This window comes from Scatophagus argus, chromosome 6 (genome assembly GCF_020382885.2).
Source record: "Scatophagus argus isolate fScaArg1 chromosome 6, fScaArg1.pri, whole genome shotgun sequence".
In the NCBI taxonomy this organism is placed as follows: domain Eukaryota; kingdom Metazoa; phylum Chordata; class Actinopteri; family Scatophagidae; genus Scatophagus; species Scatophagus argus.
The window spans coordinates 7,332,846-7,350,153 of NC_058498.1; the positions used below are offsets into that span (position 1 = coordinate 7,332,846).

General features: G+C 42.0%; 1 protein-coding gene across 4 annotated transcripts; it reads left to right on the top strand.

Moving 5' to 3' along the window:
• Nucleotides 1-7: 7 nt before the first annotated feature.
• On the top strand, nt 8-17,296 carry si:ch73-61d6.3 (occludin). Of its 4 annotated transcripts, none has more exons than XM_046391254.1 (9): nt 8-298; nt 3,989-4,598; nt 5,948-6,139; nt 6,792-6,959; nt 11,057-11,220; nt 13,543-13,761; nt 14,470-14,641; nt 15,494-15,535; nt 15,885-17,296. In XM_046391254.1, exons 2-9 carry the CDS (start codon nt 4,008-4,010, stop codon nt 15,984-15,986), a joined length of 1,650 nt encoding a protein of 549 aa, XP_046247210.1. In that variant the 5' UTR covers nt 8-298; nt 3,989-4,007; the 3' UTR covers nt 15,987-17,296. The 4 variants fall into 4 exon arrangements, with proteins under 4 accessions (XP_046247210.1, XP_046247212.1, XP_046247213.1 ...); XM_046391256.1 differs by lacking the exon at nt 8-298 and adding an exon at nt 400-553; XM_046391257.1 differs by lacking the exon at nt 8-298 and adding an exon at nt 2,224-2,650.
• Nucleotides 17,297-17,308: the final 12 nt, after the last annotated feature.

Consider the following 17,308-nt stretch of genomic DNA (forward strand, 5'->3'; position numbering starts at 1 on the left):
TGGGCCTCATCACGGCGGACAGGCGGGACAAAGCACTTGTTCAGAGGCTGCTGCTGCCTGAGGAGGAACCGTTGTCTCTGTCTCTGTCTCTGTCTCTGTGTGGGACAGCGGTGTGAAGTCGCGACTCTTAAAGTTAGCCTTAGAGAAAGACACCCACTTCAATATTAACTCGGAAACGGGTTAATTTTCCTTACAGACGTGCTGTTTTTTTTCTCAACTTGTTCCAAACTTTCTGGGAAAAAAGGGAGTTTTCACAGGAAACGACTGGCAGTGTTGAAGTTCTTCCAACGGTCCCCAGGTAAGAAAATCATGAAGCTGGTTTGTTTAATGTCATCACGTTGAGTTATGCTATCGGTCTAAACTGGCACGAGTGGCATGTGTTTCTGTTAACTCGTTCACAAAGGGTTTGAGTGGATAGTAACGGTAACACCGGATCTGTAACGTCGACAGGTGGGAGTCCTCGTCCTGTTTACCCAATCAGATATTTAGCTAACGTTACTGAGTTAAGCTAACGGCTTGTCATTGATCATAAAGGAATCGGTTCAAAACGTTAGTAAGTTACCAGAAGTCTGCTGGGACGTGAAGCAAATCAAAATATATCATCATAACGTTTAGTCTTTCTTTGGCTAATATGAAATCTGATGGCTTTTTTAAAAAATAAATAAGCTAATTGTGGCTTGAAACGTACACATTAGCCAAACCGTCATTAATAACAAACAATGGAGTAAATGCAGGAGTTATTTATTTACTTCAGGAACTTTGATTTATGTGGTTTGGGGGAGGAATACTAATCAAGGAGGGATTTTGTTTTTGCCTTGTGCGTAGAGCAGTAGTGACTTGAATACTGGCTTGTTTATTGGGTAACCTAACGCTCAGGTGAAACTATTAAACTCCCCCGTGCAGTTCAGTCCAGCAGTCTTACAGTAAATACTACCTTTGTGGAGGTTAGAAATAGAGTAGAATAGAAACGAGTCAAGAACACCTTACTTAGACTGTAACAGGTAAGCTACCTGAACACCACTGGAGTGTGAAGCACAGTTTTATTAGCAGGAAAAAACATTTTAAAACCTACAATAAAACATGATGGAGGAAATGTTTGTGTATGTTTTGTGTTGATTCAACAACATTTACCACACCCTTACTGATATAATGGGGTAAACAAAATAATAGAAACCTCCCCCCTCAGTATAACATGATACATTTGGACAAGTCCACAATGTCCAAAATGACAACCGAGTCAACGGTCCTCTGCAAAGAGCTTCTGTGCAGTAGTTTTGTTTTGTGTAGCCAAAACATTTGTAACTGAATGCATATCATTTTTATGGCCCAAGAGTTTATTCAGTGGCGTGTTTCTTTGGCAGGAAGTCTTGGCTGACTCCAGTGTGTGTGCCAGTAGGTCCCAGCCTACATCGGGCAGGGGCCAAATTGTTTTTGACAGATGTGAGACATGTGACTGTATGACTGGAATTCCATTATCAGCAGCAGATGATAGAGTCTCTGTGTTGTTCTGGACCTCAGGCTGCTGCTGGTGGGTGTCTGACCTGACCTGTGACTGTGGTCCAAATGCTGCACTTTCTGCACAGCTTGAAAATGAGATGTTGTGAGCCAGTTTTAGACAAACACTACTGTACTACTACTACTACTACTACTACTACTACTACTGTTGCGCCTGCTGCTGTTACAGCAAATGCATTGAGTGAAAGTACACTATACTCCATTCAGGGCTGGTGAGTAACTTAAAGGCTTCCCCTTAATGAGCAGATGTCACAAACAAGTAATTGTGGTTTCAAGAATTTAAGAATGTGAAAGCGTGCAAGACACAATCGCATCTCTCATGTCCAGGTGCTACAGCTGCAACTAAGAATTCATTACAAAGAAAGATCATCCATTGTAAATGGCCTAAGTTGATGCCAAATGTCAAATTATTTTCTCTGCCTCAGCAAACCCCAGAGAAGTTCAAATTTATTCATTTAAAAATAGTATTTAAAAAAAGAAAAAGCAGCATATTCTTGATAAGCTAGAAACAAATTTTTGTTTGATTTAACCATTAATAATAGTCACTGCAGCTCTACCTGATTTCACAACTCTCGGTGTGATTTCTGTGTCCTACAGATTCACACTATGTACTGTGTAAACTGCACTTTTCAAAGGAAAGCACAACGTTTTGAATCCATAATGGCTCTTTTGCAGGTGTAGAGGAGTTTAAAATGCAGATTTTCATTGCTCGGAAAGGGCTTGATCATCGGATTATTTCCTGCCTTTTATCAGTTTGAAGGTGGGGAGTAAAGAAGTTGATTGTTGAGTCTTATTCCCAGGTCGTCAGTATTTGACGACCTGGGAATGACAGTCAGCTGTCTCTCACGCTGCAGTTGAAAATAAACTGAGGCCCACTGGTTTACGTGACATCGTGTTGATCACCAATAAGGAACACCTGACTCTGCTGCACACCATCCACCTGTCTCCACGTCTTTCTCTCTCTCTTTCTCCTGCCTCACTCCACTCAGGAGCAGCACAGAGGAGCCCTTGTCTGATCCTCCCCTGGACAATGCCCCGATTTTCTTTCCTTTTTCTTTTTTACCCTGACTCCATGGCGACGCTGTTCCTGTGACGAGCAGCCTTAACTTTTACTCCTCCTGCTCCCAAGACAAAGGCGAGAAGTTATGGAAGGATGGAGAGAAGTGGGGGAAGAGAGTTGTGGGACAGGGGAATTGTTAGGGGGATGAAGGATATGGAGGAATGAGGGAGGGAATAATGGGAAGGTGTCTGGGATGGAGGCTCTGAGGCGAGACCTCTTCTCCTGTGTGCGCCAGAGTCCCATAAAGAGAGGAAAGTTATTACCCTGGACAGCAGGCTGTGGGCCAGGGACTGTCTCTCTGTCCATTTGTCTGTATGTCTAAGTTTGTCCTCCAGATATTTGCCACTGGGAGACGGAGTGCAACTATATAGAGAACTTTGAATTTAAGAAACGGATTCAGTCAAGGTCTGCACCTACTCAGTATTTCATTGATTATTTCTCAAGCATTGAACTTGGACTGGCCTTTTTTTTTACTGTTTAATGACATTTTACAAACCAAAAAATTAATCAGTTAAACAAAACGTAATTGAGGAATTGACACCAAAAGTTGTTAGTTGCACCCCTTAGATTAATTGATTATTTCTCATATTGTTATGTGGTGTATTGTCTGGTACAAGCACATTCTGTTCATATCAGGCTGAGATTAGAGTTGGCAAATCAGGAAAAAGCAAAGCAAAATAAAAAGGGCATTAATATTTTAACATTGTCCCTTACAGTAGCGTTGCCTTGCTGTTTACATGCTACTCCCTGTAGGGCTCTATGTAGAAGAATGGGCATTGTTGAGTGGTATACACTGTGGCCTTGGATGTTTCCCTGTAAAATCTGTAACAAATAGAAGATGAAAATTTTAGCTTGAGAGTGGGATGTGAAATGTTCAAAGTCTGGCTGGACTTTGTAGAGGCTGGAGAGAGACTCCTACAGCCTGTGAAGAGGCGAAAAAGGAAAGTATTGTTGTTTGGCTGAGCTCCCCGTCCTGTTAGCGACATCTCCACACTGACTCTGCTGGTTCAGAGACCTCAAAGTGAAGGTCATTCCTCTAATATTTATATTTTGTGGTAATCTAGGACAGGCGGGCCTACTTTATGATATGATTAGTGAGAAATGCTCTGCTCTCAATACAGCCTAACTGACTCGACCTGACAGAAGCAGATAATTGCACAAACAAGCCTAACTTGTGCCATCATAAATCACTCTCTCAAGGAAATGGTAAAACATTTACATTGCTCTGTTACTAAGCCTCATTTCAAAGACGCCATTCAAAGTCACGCCTAACTTTTCCATATCTCCACGTAGCGTTACTCATATCAGTGCAGCTGAAAAACAGCCACACAGCTCTTCCCAGCATTGTGCAGTGCGCGTTTGCTGTCTCGACTATCCACAAAATCGCTTTGTTTTGTCGTTTTTTGCTTACAGTTCCTTGCATTTTTGAACGATGTTTGACAAGCAGCGTTACGACAGCCCGCCTGTCTACAGTCCTCCTTTCACCTCGCCATCTAACAACGGCTATGGCCCTCCAGGCAGCTTCCATGCCCCTCAGAGCGATTACAACGCATACCCACCTCCGCCGGGATCCTACTACATTGAGGAAAAACCGCAGCACTTCTACAAATGGCTGTCACCTCCGGGGATCGTCAAGGCCATGATGGCTACGGTGATCCTGCTGTGCGTGACGATATTTGCCTGCGTGGCCTCCACTCTCATGTGGGACATGCAGTACGGAGCGGGACTTGGCTATGGCGGTGGATACGGCATCGGCAGCTACGGTTCAGGATATGGTGGTTATGGAGGTTACGGCGGTTATGGTGGTTACGGTGGTTACGGCGGTGGTTATGGCTACGGCAGCAGCTATGGCTCCTACATCTCACCTTACTCAGCCAAAACCGCCATGATTGCCATGGCAGCCATTAGCTTCATTGGGGCGCTGGCCTTCTTCATCGCCAGCTTCACTAAATCCAACACTGTCCGCAGTAGGAAGTTTTTCCTGGCCCTCCTGATAAGCAGCATCATCCTGGCTATCCTGCAGGTAAGAAAAGTATCATTACAAGCATTCTCTGTATAGGAACAAGAGAGAAAAATACAGCAGAAATCACAGTACCCTGTAGTAGAATATAAATAACTATCTTTAAATTATGACTGAAGGTTCATTTTCTCAAAATGTGCCCCCGTAAGAGTCCTTGATTCTTGACTAGGTAGTTAGATTGCTTCACTGCTTTTTCCTAATCCAATAATAACCAGAGCTAAGCACTTTGTCTTTCATTCTCCAGAATAAGGAATGTGGTTCTCATAGATTTTGCAGCTCCTTGTATGTTCTTAAATGGAAGGACCAAATATGATTTTCCCCAAAAAGCACTCCCAATGTGACACCCTAAAAGAAACTCTGAATGTGGGACAGAATACTTACATGTGTGTATACTGCTGGCCTTATATGTGGGTCAACATTGTGGGCTATTTGTACCCTACATTAGCAGCATTATATCAGCATCTTCCTGTTGAACCTTCTCACGTTAATGTCTTAAGATTAGGAGGTTCTCATCCCACATCCCAGCCGACAGTGAAAATGGTTGTAAACGCCCAGCTCTGTCATGAACGGTATTTAACTGCGCATGTTTTTGAAAATTCCTAAATACCAGAGGCAAAAATCTGGATCGGGACTTACAGTGTACGCAGTTTAACTCTGTTCAGATGTCAGGGGTCATGCTGAGTCGGTTAAAACACGTGTTCATGCAGATGTTTGTCCAAGACCACACCAGGATGTTTAAGCTGCTTAATATTTAATAATACTGTAGACCCAAGAATGAAAAAACATTAGTCTATCTGGGATTCAATCTGTTAATTTTATTGCAGCCTGCTGGAGCTTTAGACTGTCTGGATGAGCAATATGGAAAGACTTGGCTGTACTCTCTAGTTACATCTTCATTGCTTCGGTTTTTATTTTTACAGCACCAGACTTTCTTTTCTACAGCTCTCAAATAATTTCAGACAATTTGGCAAGTTTTGATTTAATTTTTAAGGGTGCCATGGGTTATTTGTGCTTAAACAGGCAGCACGTTTATCATGCCAAGCATCCACTGAGATGTTTTAGATGTTTCCATCTGACTCTAACTGATTAAGCTCCACCAAAGTATTACTATAGATGGATTGGAAAACACCAGAGACTCATGAAAGGATTGTTTGTCAAAAATAAACTGCTGCGCTGTGGCCTTCACAAGATGTTCAGCATATCACTGAGGCGATACGACTGCTGCTGAATGTGGGTCTTCACTCGTGATTTGACACTGTTGCCTTAGTCAGACGTTTTTTTCAGTGAGAGATTATAATTATCAAAAACTATCAATATGACTGTTGTCGCACTGACTTGCCATGTTTTTACAGGGCATCATAACCATTGTCTACATTGTCGGAGTGAACCCCATGGCCCAGAGCTCCTCCAGTATGATGTACAATCCGATGCTGGTGATGTGCCAGAACCTCTACCAGACCGGCTATTCACAGATGGGAGGAGTGGGAGGCTTCCCCATTTACAACCAGTATCTCTACCATTACTGCTTTGTGGACCCACAGGAGGTGTGTAGCTTTTCTTGCAGGTGCTTCATAGATATCAAGGGCTGAGTAAGTGCTTGATGTGTCACTGCAGATTTAATGACTCCCTGTGTGCCTGGGCATTCTCTAAGATCACTGGCTATTGGTGCGTATTAAATTTGTCGCTAAGAGCTTTAGCAAAAGAAGACTTTGATCTTGTGCAGCGAGGGCATGGACAGAGTGCATGCAGGTACGCAGGTAGACAGGCAGGGACCCGTCCAGTCATTTTACTTCAAGTGAATGAAGATATTGGATGGTGTTATGACTGTGCCTGTAACAGCCACAGACGTCAGACTTTTTTTTCTCTCCTTTGTTAGAGCTTCTACTTTATTGATTGTTATCAGGATTTTCAAAAATCTAACAAAAATGCTTTTAAAATCAATTTCCAACCCCACCTTGACATGACTAGAGTCTCATACTATCAGTCCTGTTCTGTTCTGTTCTGTTCTCTATCTGTTATCATAAAGCATTTGTTGTATTTTTGGGTACGCGGAGCCACAAGTTGTGAAATGTGCTTCACCTAATGATGTCACGAGTGTATCTGTGTACTTCTTGTTCCAGGGTAAACCAGCTTTATCTTACAGATTATCTCCTTGACAACTTCCCAGTTTTTATTCTCCTGTTCTGACTCTTGTAGGGAGTTGCCATGGTGTGTGGATTCCTGGTTGTCATCGCCTTGTGTGTTGCAGCTTTCTTTGCGCAAAAAACAAGAGGGAAGATCTGGCGCTACGGGAAACCAAACATCTACTGGGATGAGCCCCTCGCTGGTGGGAAGGCCTCAGAGGGCAGAGATGTAGAGGAATGGGTAAGAGACAACACGATGGTAGTTGCAGTTTAATAAGACCAGGTTTACATGGGATTTAAAAAAGAGAAATCGTATTTCGACCCTGACTGACCCCGAGTTTGTGCATGCACAGCTTGAAGTCAAATGAACAGGGCCAGAGAGAGTTTAAATCCAGCCTCTGGAAAGCTGATGGAACACAGCGTTCACTGACAGACTTGATTGGATGATGAAATGATCAACCACTGTGGGTTTTTTGTTTCTGCACAGACGGTTGTAGGGATGGGAGTCTCTTGTCACCTTATGATTTGGTTCAGATTCAGAGAGGGACAATGTGATAATAAAACCATTGTCCATGCATCTGGATACATCAAATTTTTCTTCTCTATTTCTAAACATGACTGTTTTTTTGACTGCTTGCTGCATTAATAACAAATTGCTGATGATCCACAACTAGTTTAACTAGACACATTTTGCATACAGTGTGACTCTTGTCCAGGTTCATGTACTAGCTTCCATATACTAGCTTTAAGGCCAGGGAGTGCTAGTTGAATTATTCTTGTCCACCTATAGAAAGTTCAGCCGCTAAATTAGCTTTTACTCATTTTTACATTACAGTGTAGGTAAGTAGGTAGGACATCAGTGAGTTCGTCACCCTGCTCAGGTAGTCATCAGTAATAAGGACCGGTTAGGTGAACGTGGTGATGCAGATGCAGTAAATAGCCAAGCTGAGTCTCTTGCATTCCTGCGGTTGCTTTGTCACAGATGCTATTTTTGCCATAGCTACACAATATAACCCGGTAGACTTGTTCACCAGATTAAATCTCTCATGTTTTCATTGGTTTGATTGTCTTTATGAGTTGAAAGTCCAAAAGCAACATCATATATAGCTCTCAACAGGATCCAGCAAGGAAACGGTCATGCTACCATCGCCATGTTCCCTCTTACTGAGTCACTTTGTTCAGGGTCAGGGCTGATAGCAGTCGGTGATTGTTTGCTCATGGTCTACTACCTGGTTTCACTCTAGGTAATCATTAACCACCTGAGAAGATAGTAAGCAGGCAGGTGGTTTCTAGAGAGCCTGTCTTTGAGTTTTTAAATGTCAACATCACGCTAGTCATGTGGGACCGTTACATCAGATCTGGGTTATTGACCTCACATGTCACTTTTTCAAATATTCAGACTTTTAAATTAATACAGAAAACTAACAACAAAATCTCAGGTTTTGAAAATTTAATTGGTGGTCATTCATTTGGGCCTGTAGAATATTTCCTTTCGGTCTGCTACAGCACAAACTGTGGTCAACGTCCTCCCCATTGCATGTTCACATGTTTGTTCAAATATTGGCCCTGGGAGTGTCAAGAAGCCAAATCACTGCATGCAGACACGTGGCATACAGCAAGTGAAAGAAATACAAATATATAGTAAAAGTGTGAAAGAAAAACAAAAAGCCTCAGGACAAATAAATATTGCTAGATTACCTTAACCCCACATCCACACGTGCTTGATGCAAACTGCTAGTGATAAGCCTTGCACCCATATCTCATTTAAAGGAAGTGCTAATTATTTTATTTTGGTAATATGAAAACCTACCTTCCCCGAACCTCACGGGAGCGTGTTTTGCTGTGTGTAAAATGCGTCTGTACTCTTAAGCTCTTATCATTTGATCAGATATCCCAATAAAGGATTCAGAAAGAGTCACACTTTATCTCGAGTCTTGTGGAAAGTGCCAGAAGAAGCACTAAACAGACACTGTATTATATTGGATTATACAGAGCTGTTTGTTTATGAGTGTGCTTGTCATTGCCTTGAACATGGCATCATGTACACAGAGGTGAGTAAACGAGACAAGCTCAGAGTGAATCCTATGACTAGCACTAGTGTCTGCTAACTGATGTCATCAGACTTATTGTAGGAATGCTAACGGTGTACACAGCTACTGCATTTAGCGATTTCACAATTCTCGATATATTCATGTACATGTTGCATCCAAAAGCAGGTCAGCTAAAGTGTGTCATTGTTGTGCATATTTTATCAGCCTCAATAAATGGGCTGTTAGTCTGGTAGAATTTGCCCTCCTGTCCTCATTTTCTTCATATTTCCTCAGGGTCCACATTGCAGTTATTTATTTCTTTCTTGTTGCTGCGCTACCTGCGTACTGCATATCTGTGCCACAGAGTGAGTCATCAAGCTTGTTTGGCTCCTTTAAACACAAGGCCAGTGACAGTCTAAGGCTGTGGTTGGTTTGAGATTGGACCCTTCTCTGTTGCTGAGCTCAGGGAGGCCTGGCACACTCTGATGACCTCACACACTGGCCTCATTCAGCTCGTCTGGAGGGGGGTTGGGGGGGTACACTGAGTCTGCTGGATGAAGTCATCACAGTCGGTTTCTGCAGGGCTTTCTGTGAGCTGGAAACAGCGAAGTGCTGCACAGATGTGGACTGAAAGCATCCCCTGCAGTTTTCAAATACTAATATTAAAATATCTAAATAGAGAGTGAAAGATAGAAATATGTAACATTTCTGCATTAAAATGTCTAAAAATGACCCATCCTTTGTTATATATATTGTTGAGCTGTCTATTTATTTCATTTGGTCACCTGTTGATATAATTTCCAGTCCAGAGTCAGAGAGCATGGCTAAACACAACATGAATATAATTTTAAAACAGTCCCTCTGAAAAACATTATATAATCCATCTTTACCTTCATGTTTGCCATCAACACATCCATTCTTACTTTGCTTAGATACTCTGCTCGCCGCCCGGCAGCCGCTGTGCTGCGCACCGCGGGGGCATTGTTGGGATTCTTACATGAAGTGCAGTCTCCACATGTTATTCTCCTGCAGCTGTACGAAGGGCAGCTCACCTAGGCACTCCACCCACCATGATTATTGTTTTTGGGGGCGGCTGATGGTTGATGTTAGGCTCTGCTCCGTTACTGTAAAGAATTTAGGAGTTTGCTCAGTAATGCACCACCCGAGAAAGCAGGAGAATAGTGAATTCTCACCAGACATATTTAGTAAATATTTATGCCTTCTTGTGCAGGTGCAGTAGGTTTCAGATGTCTTGTTTTGGAGGAACATAATCCTGCACGTCTGCACTCTTTCTCGTTTTTGATGTTTTTCCAGAAATATGCATTTTTTGCAGTTCAAAACATTTTCAGTGCTATTTCACAATAGCAGATATTGTGCAGAAATTTAAGCTTAAATTTAAACCTGTTTTCTTACTTATACAGTGAATTAGTTTACATTTAGTCTGTTTTTGTATTGCATTTTTACCAGTTTCACATGCTGTTCATGTTGCTACATCTGAAAAGCAACCAAACAGTTTCTGCTAACTTCAAGCTTGTTAGATTTCCAGGTAGCAGAGAAGCACAAAGACCCATTTAAAGTTTCGACTTTGCTGCTTTGTGCGGACTGAGGTTGTGTAAAAGGCGTGTAATGATTGATGAATTTACTGTACCCAGTGGAAGTAGAAGAAGCAGTGACCACCCCCGGGGCCTCCATTGTGAGGAATTCCTTCAGGCAGGCTCTTCGACCTCACAGGAAGGACTTGGAAACAGATTAAATTTTTCCACGTGACAGACACTGTTGTCTTTTGTTTGAAGAAAGAAAGGAGGAGCACATCCCTTCCAGGTGTTCACGAAGACATAAGACAATGGAACAAAGTGAAACCACTCTCCGTATGACTAAACTTTTTAGGTTATAAGGCATTCAGAAACAGGCTTAAAATATGGGAGAACTCAGTGAAATGCTGTAAACAAGAGACCACAAACAAAGGTTTGAATATTTATGGTTAGTGTTTGGTTTATTTTAGAATTAGCATCTAGTCATCCTTTGTTTTTGTACTCTTGACCTTTTCAAGCTCAATAAACCGAGCAGATAACCCTCATTTCACTGAAGAGTCGAGCTGTGCTGTCCAGTTACATGTCTGACTGCTCTTTCAAATCTTAAGCACTAATTACCATACTTTTTGTCTGTGGTGTAAAGAGATAAGTTAAGAAGAGACAAGAAATGGTTTCTTTCACAGGATGTCAGTAAGAAAGTGTGTCTTTGTGAGTGCTCTGCTTGTTTGTTTGTGGTTGCTGAGTCTGTTCCTTCTGTTTCTTCCTGCCCGCCGTAGGTGAACAATGTGGAGGAAAGCCGCAGCGTTCAGGACGCCCCGACCCTGCTGGTGTCAGAGAAGGGAGCCGGTCTGCTCAATGCCTCAGCAAACAGTGTCACCTCCTACCCACCAGACAAAGTGGACAGCAGCTACTATAATGAGGACACCTACGACAACAACGAGTGGGTGATCCCTGTTTTCTCAGCCCTCTCTCTCTTTTTTTTTTTTTAACTTAGAGTCTTAAATTATATGTTCAAATCAAATGGAGCTTGTGTTGGTTGATTTAAATCTGTAGAGGAGGACTGATACTGAAACTCTGACCAATGACATCACTCTGCTGGCTCCGAGGACCAGCGATCCTGGTTATACACTCTAGGCAAAAGTATCGGGACACCTGACCATTACACCAACAGGGACTTCAATTACACCACATTCTAAATACACAGACAGCTTTACAGCTATAACAGCTTCCACTCTTTCCAAGACTTTCCACAAGATGTTGGAGTGTTTCTGTGGGGAATTTTGGCCATTCATACAGTAGAGCATTTGTGAGGTCAGACACCGATGTTGGACCAAAAGGCCTGGCTCACAGTCTCTGTTCCAGTTCATCCCAATAGGGGGATTTGATGGGGTTGAGGTCAGGACTCTGTGTGGGCCAGTCAAGTTCTTCCACACCAAACTCATCCAACCATGTCTTTATGGACTTTGCTTTGTGCACTGCGACACAGTCATGCTGGAATAGAAAAAGGCCTTCAACAAACTGTTGCCACAAAGTTGTCCAGCACAGCATTTTCCAAAATGTCTTGGTATGCTGAAGCATTAAGATTTCCCTTCAGTGGAAGTCAGGGGCCAAGCCCAACCCCTGAAAAACAACCCCATGAAGAGGTGTGTCTGGATACCTTTGTCTGTATAGTCTATATGATGAGCAGGGTTAACCAGTTGCCTCAAATCACATTTGATTGGATACATTTATGCATATGCTCCAAGATGTGACATTGGAAATATTTTACAGGGACAGAAGCTATAAAATATGCTTTTCATTTTATCATGTCCTTATGAAATACTTCTGCTGTGAATGTCTCTCCAGTCAAACAGATCAGGTTATTTATTAAATGATGCATTTCTAAAAGTTGAGTCTACACACTACACACATTTGAGTGTGTAGTCTGTAAAGCAAAAAGATTGCACACAAACAATGAACCTCCACGCATGTGACTCACACAATATCTAATCATTGCTCTGTTTTAAAAGCCATGAAAGCATATTGCCCTGACCACAAAAACAGCTCTGTTTGTGACCTTTGAGCTCTTGTTGGATTAACTTTCCCTTGTTTTTTCATGTTCACTGAAATCTCTGAGGGAGGGAAAAGGCAGGATGTTTGTGAACAAATATATTTCATTTTCTTCAAAGCTAGAAATGATTTCTGGAGTGCCTTGTTTTTGTTTGCAGTAACATCCTCAAGACTGCAGTGTGTGTGTGTGTGTGTGTGTCTGTGTGTGACTGAAGGTCTTAACATGTCAGTACCTTTGGAAAGACAAACCCGTCTAGTCTGGATTTCATGTTCACAGTCACTAGAACAAAACAATCAGATTTTACATGCACAACTGCAAGGATTTTCATTCACTTCAAAGTACAGAATATTATTTTGATGATTTCCTCTCTCACAAAGTAAACATAGGTGGTGTTTTTCATAGCCAGAAGAATGTTAGCCTGAGGGCCTCGTGTGTGCTGTGTAGTTAATAATGCAGCTTTCTTTTGTAAGAACTTGTAATATCTGAACCGCTGGATTTGAATTCCTCTACAAATCCCCACAAACCTACAAACCTGAGCACGATTCCTCCTTCTCATTGTTAAAGAGCTGTATGAAGGCCACTCCACATGGCACAGAGTCAAATTGATCTTTAATTTCCCAGCCTGGGATCAATAAAGTATATCTATCTATCTATCTATCTATCTATCTATCTATCTATCTATCTATCTATCTGTTGTGGGAAACAGTAATCATTACCGCCTCACAATGTTTACCTTCCGCCATATAGTGTCTGTCTGGGCCATATCAGGAAATACTTGTTTTATTTTAATAATACAATAAAATACATAAAAAAAACATTAATATGTAAAGGAAACTGACCAATTTCATCATAATGTGTTATTTGATAGATTTGTTGTTCATAAAAATAGATAAAAATGTGTATAAATGCAGAAAGTTTCTGTTTGTTTTGGGAGGTGAAGCAAACACCTTTAAGTAATGAACTGTTACTGAACTGTTAGAACTTCACTGTGCTTTTAATTTTACTGAAGCGTATTATGACAATCTCTATGTTCTGTATAGAAACTGACAGTAAGGAAGCAACACATTCTGCTTTCAGTCAGCTCTTTATCCTCTCTAAGGTTTTATTTTGAATAATATCGCAAAAAAAATGTGATCCTAATGTTATTAAACTATTGCTCCTGAGCAAGACTTTCTGATTATGATCCGCTCTGTTTTTCTTGCCGTCCTGCAGGTATTCAGAGAGGACCACCAGCCGACCGTCGGAGGCCTTGTCCCATGGCGGTGGAACCAGCTCCAGCCCCTCAGAGGAGACCGGCGGGGGCCGCAAACCCTCCGCCAACAGGGGCAAGAGGCGCAGGCGTAACCCCGAGCTGGACGAGTCTCAGTACGAGACAGAGTACACCACAGGAGGAGAAACGGGCAACGAACTCGACGAAGAAGAGTGGGAGAGGTGAGACTTAAGCTTCCGCGACTGCACAGTTGTGTCTCCATGCAGTTTATATGTCGTCTGGATTAAAGATGGAAACGTCTTTTTTAATTTTTTTTTATGTATATTGCAGTGAAATACTGTCACTCCCTCAGGACTAGACCTCAATTCTTTGAATTGAATGAACAACTCTAAGCTCAGAGAATCAAGCTCACATGAATGACTTACAGAAGATTTACATTAAAATGTAGCTAGAATATCTTTTGGATAAAGAACAGCTGATAAACAGATGCTTAAGCAGCAGAGTGAGTGTGGAAACGGCTATAGCGTGTATGTGCTTCGCCCTGTCCGTCCAGGAGAGTAGTTAATCCTCTGAGGCATGCCACTTCACATGGCTCCTACTCAGGCATAATGAGAGAATTGGGCCAAAGGTACAAAACATGGGAGTCAGTGTAGTTTATGAGAAAGTAGTTAAATTAGGCTTTGGTTCGATCCACTCAGGCTTCAATGAATATCCCTGAGCGAGACATTTGAAGGCTAAAACACATTTATGAAAACCAACACTTATGAAAACCACCAACACTATATGTCTTTGACCTGTACACTGTGTTCCTGTGGTTCACGAGTAACCCTGATAACCTGATAGTCTTGTTTAGGAACGCTGAAAGTGTTTTTATGTCCGAAGGTTTAACTCTGACGCTGATATTTTCACTCCTCCTTTTCCTCCACCAGTACATACCCAGAGATAAGGTCTGATGCAGAGCGCCATGAATATAAGCGAGAGTTTGATGCAGACCTGAGGGATTACAAGCACCTGTGTGCCGAGATGGACAACATCAACGATCAGCTGAACAAACTCAGCCGGCAGCTGGACACGCTGGATGACACCTCTGCCAACTACCAGGTCAGACATGAACAGAACTCAGAAGGCCAACGCTGAACACACATTCTGTAAATGGTAGAAAGGTGAACCTCAATTACAAATCGGCAATACAAGCTCTTCCCCTTTCACTGTAAGTCAAACAGCATCTGGAGTTGAATAAATAAGCCCTATGAGAATATGAATGTGTAGGGTGTGAACACTGAAGGGCCTCAGTGGACAAGAAGCTTAGAGATTTCAAACAAACGCAGATCCTGCTGCAAAAGGATTCTCTGAACTTCTCCCTGACAAGTGCCAAGGTTAAGATTCACAGTTTACATCTACGGTATGCTAATTTATGCTGCCTCCGTCTTGTTCCACACGCTTCATTTTGCTTCACTTTTCTTGAGCATCAGGCACCCTTCATAGTTCGGGGGCTTCTGAGCAAAAACTCTGCATGATTGAGTTCATTCACAGTACAGTTCAGTACTGGATGTGCTGAAGTTTGAAGAATTGTTCAAGGAAATCATGTCGTACAGATGTAACAATAGTAATCATTACCATAACTTAATTCACAGAATAACAGAATTCAACTCCCAGTTGTTACATCACTGCACTGATAAGTTCAACCCGCTCACAAATCCAACATGTTTTTCTTCCCACGTAAAATGTTCCCTCTTTCACCAAGCAACCGTTGTTGTTGTTGCTGCAATATCTCAGTCCTCTGTGTCCTTATGTCATTGAACAGATGCAAAGTATTCATCAGATACATGCACAAAGACCTGTGTGCACAAGGACAGATGTAAAACAGGAAAAGACAGAAAAGATTCTTTCAGCGCTCAGTTTGTGTGTGAAGGACTCGCATTCATAACGTGTTTTCTCCTCATGTGTCCACAGGCGGTAGCAGAGGAATATAACCAGCTGAAGGATCTGAAGCAGGTGAGGAGGCTTCTCTGATTGTACTTCATATAAACTAAACTCCTTGAAGACCTTACTAAAAACATGTTGCAGTTATTTGTTGAAGATTTGCAGATTTTGTTCTTAACATGCAGCCAACTCATTTGGCTTTCATAGAATTCGTCAGCACATGAAACATCTGTACTTACTTTGTGTCCTCTATAACCTCCCTGTAACCGTGTGCTGCTTTTTAAAAGCAGGAGAGCTAACACTTCCACCATCGTGTGTTATTAAATGACTCTTTTCACACTTGACCATGAATGCGCCTGCATTCATCGACTGTTTTGTAGTTTTCAGTGACTCACCTGTGCCCTGTCTCTGTGCTCTGCAGACATCAGACTACCGGGCTAAGAAGAAACAGTGTCGCAGGCTGAGACACAAACTGTTCCACATCAAACGGATGGTGAAGGACTACGACAAGAACCACTCATGAACCCACTGAGTCCTGACCCTCAGCTCCGTGGTCTACGCAGCAAACACTCAGACACAGGCCAAGATACACTCCAAAACACTTCACAGACTCTGTGACATCCTGAGACCAAAGTTACCCAGCACACACACACACACACACACGTAGGGAAATCACTGTATGTTAATAATAAAGATCTTGTGTTTTCCTTTATTCACTGTAAAGCGTGAGCCACGTCCACGGTGAACACTGCCTTGTCTTCTGAAAGATTCAGCTCACTGTGTCCACTCACTTGTGAGGATCAGAGGGTGTGGTAGGAGAGGGAGGGGGTTTGTTTGAAAGTCACCTGACCCTCGGTCACCTGTGATAACACTGTGCTCAGTTTCTGTGGCCCTGTTTGCTCTCCGGATTGGCAACTTTTCTTTGTTTTATCTCCACAGATAAGAGGTGGAGCAGTATTGTGGAGAGCGTAGTTATGGGCGAGACGGGTTGCTTGGATTGTTTGCGAGCAAATATGCGGTTTGTTTTAACAATTTGCATCGCGTCATCTTTGTGACCAGTGGACTGAAGTTGTGCTTTTCTGATCTTTTGCGTCAGTGTTTGTAACTAACTTTGACGTCAGTGAAGTAAACTCCTCTCTGCCGTTGGCCGCGTCTGTTTCCCCCATGAAATTAAGATGTTTGTACTGATGATCATGGATGCAGTGAGACCGAAAAGGGGACAAGCTGGCCAATGAGACATGTGTGACACTGTTGTATTGTATACTGTAAATACTGTTAGATTCTGCGGGTATCGTAGCGTTTGTGATGACGTTATCTGTTATCTGGACAGACTGAAAACCCTTAGTGGCTTGTTGTGTTAATCAGTGGTCATTCAAAATGTGCTTCAGCTCTGCAGTTAAGTAACAACTTTTTGATATGTATACTTTTTTTTTTATCATGCATGCACCTCCACAAACTAGAAAACATTTTACGTCACTGCATATAAGCTACACTCTTCTTTTCATTTGATTCTTTGACAATGAAAACGATCATCTGCTAATTCAATGTGAGGTAATGTTTGTTGTTAATCTGCTTAAATGTGCAAAGTGTTAGGATCTGTTGTACGTTATGAAATTGGTTAGACACGCTTTTGATTTGTCATGCGTCTCTATTTTTATGAAGAACATCGTTGTCATTTTACAAACCGTTTGCGAGCCATTTATTTTTGTATGAATTTATTTTCTTTGTCGCTGTGATAAGACCGTTTTTGTAACTGTACACATCCATAAGGTATGATGTCTAAAAAAAGTGCTGAATTCAGTAAGTAATAAACATTTCTAATTCTTTAAAAAATGCTTGAGCTCA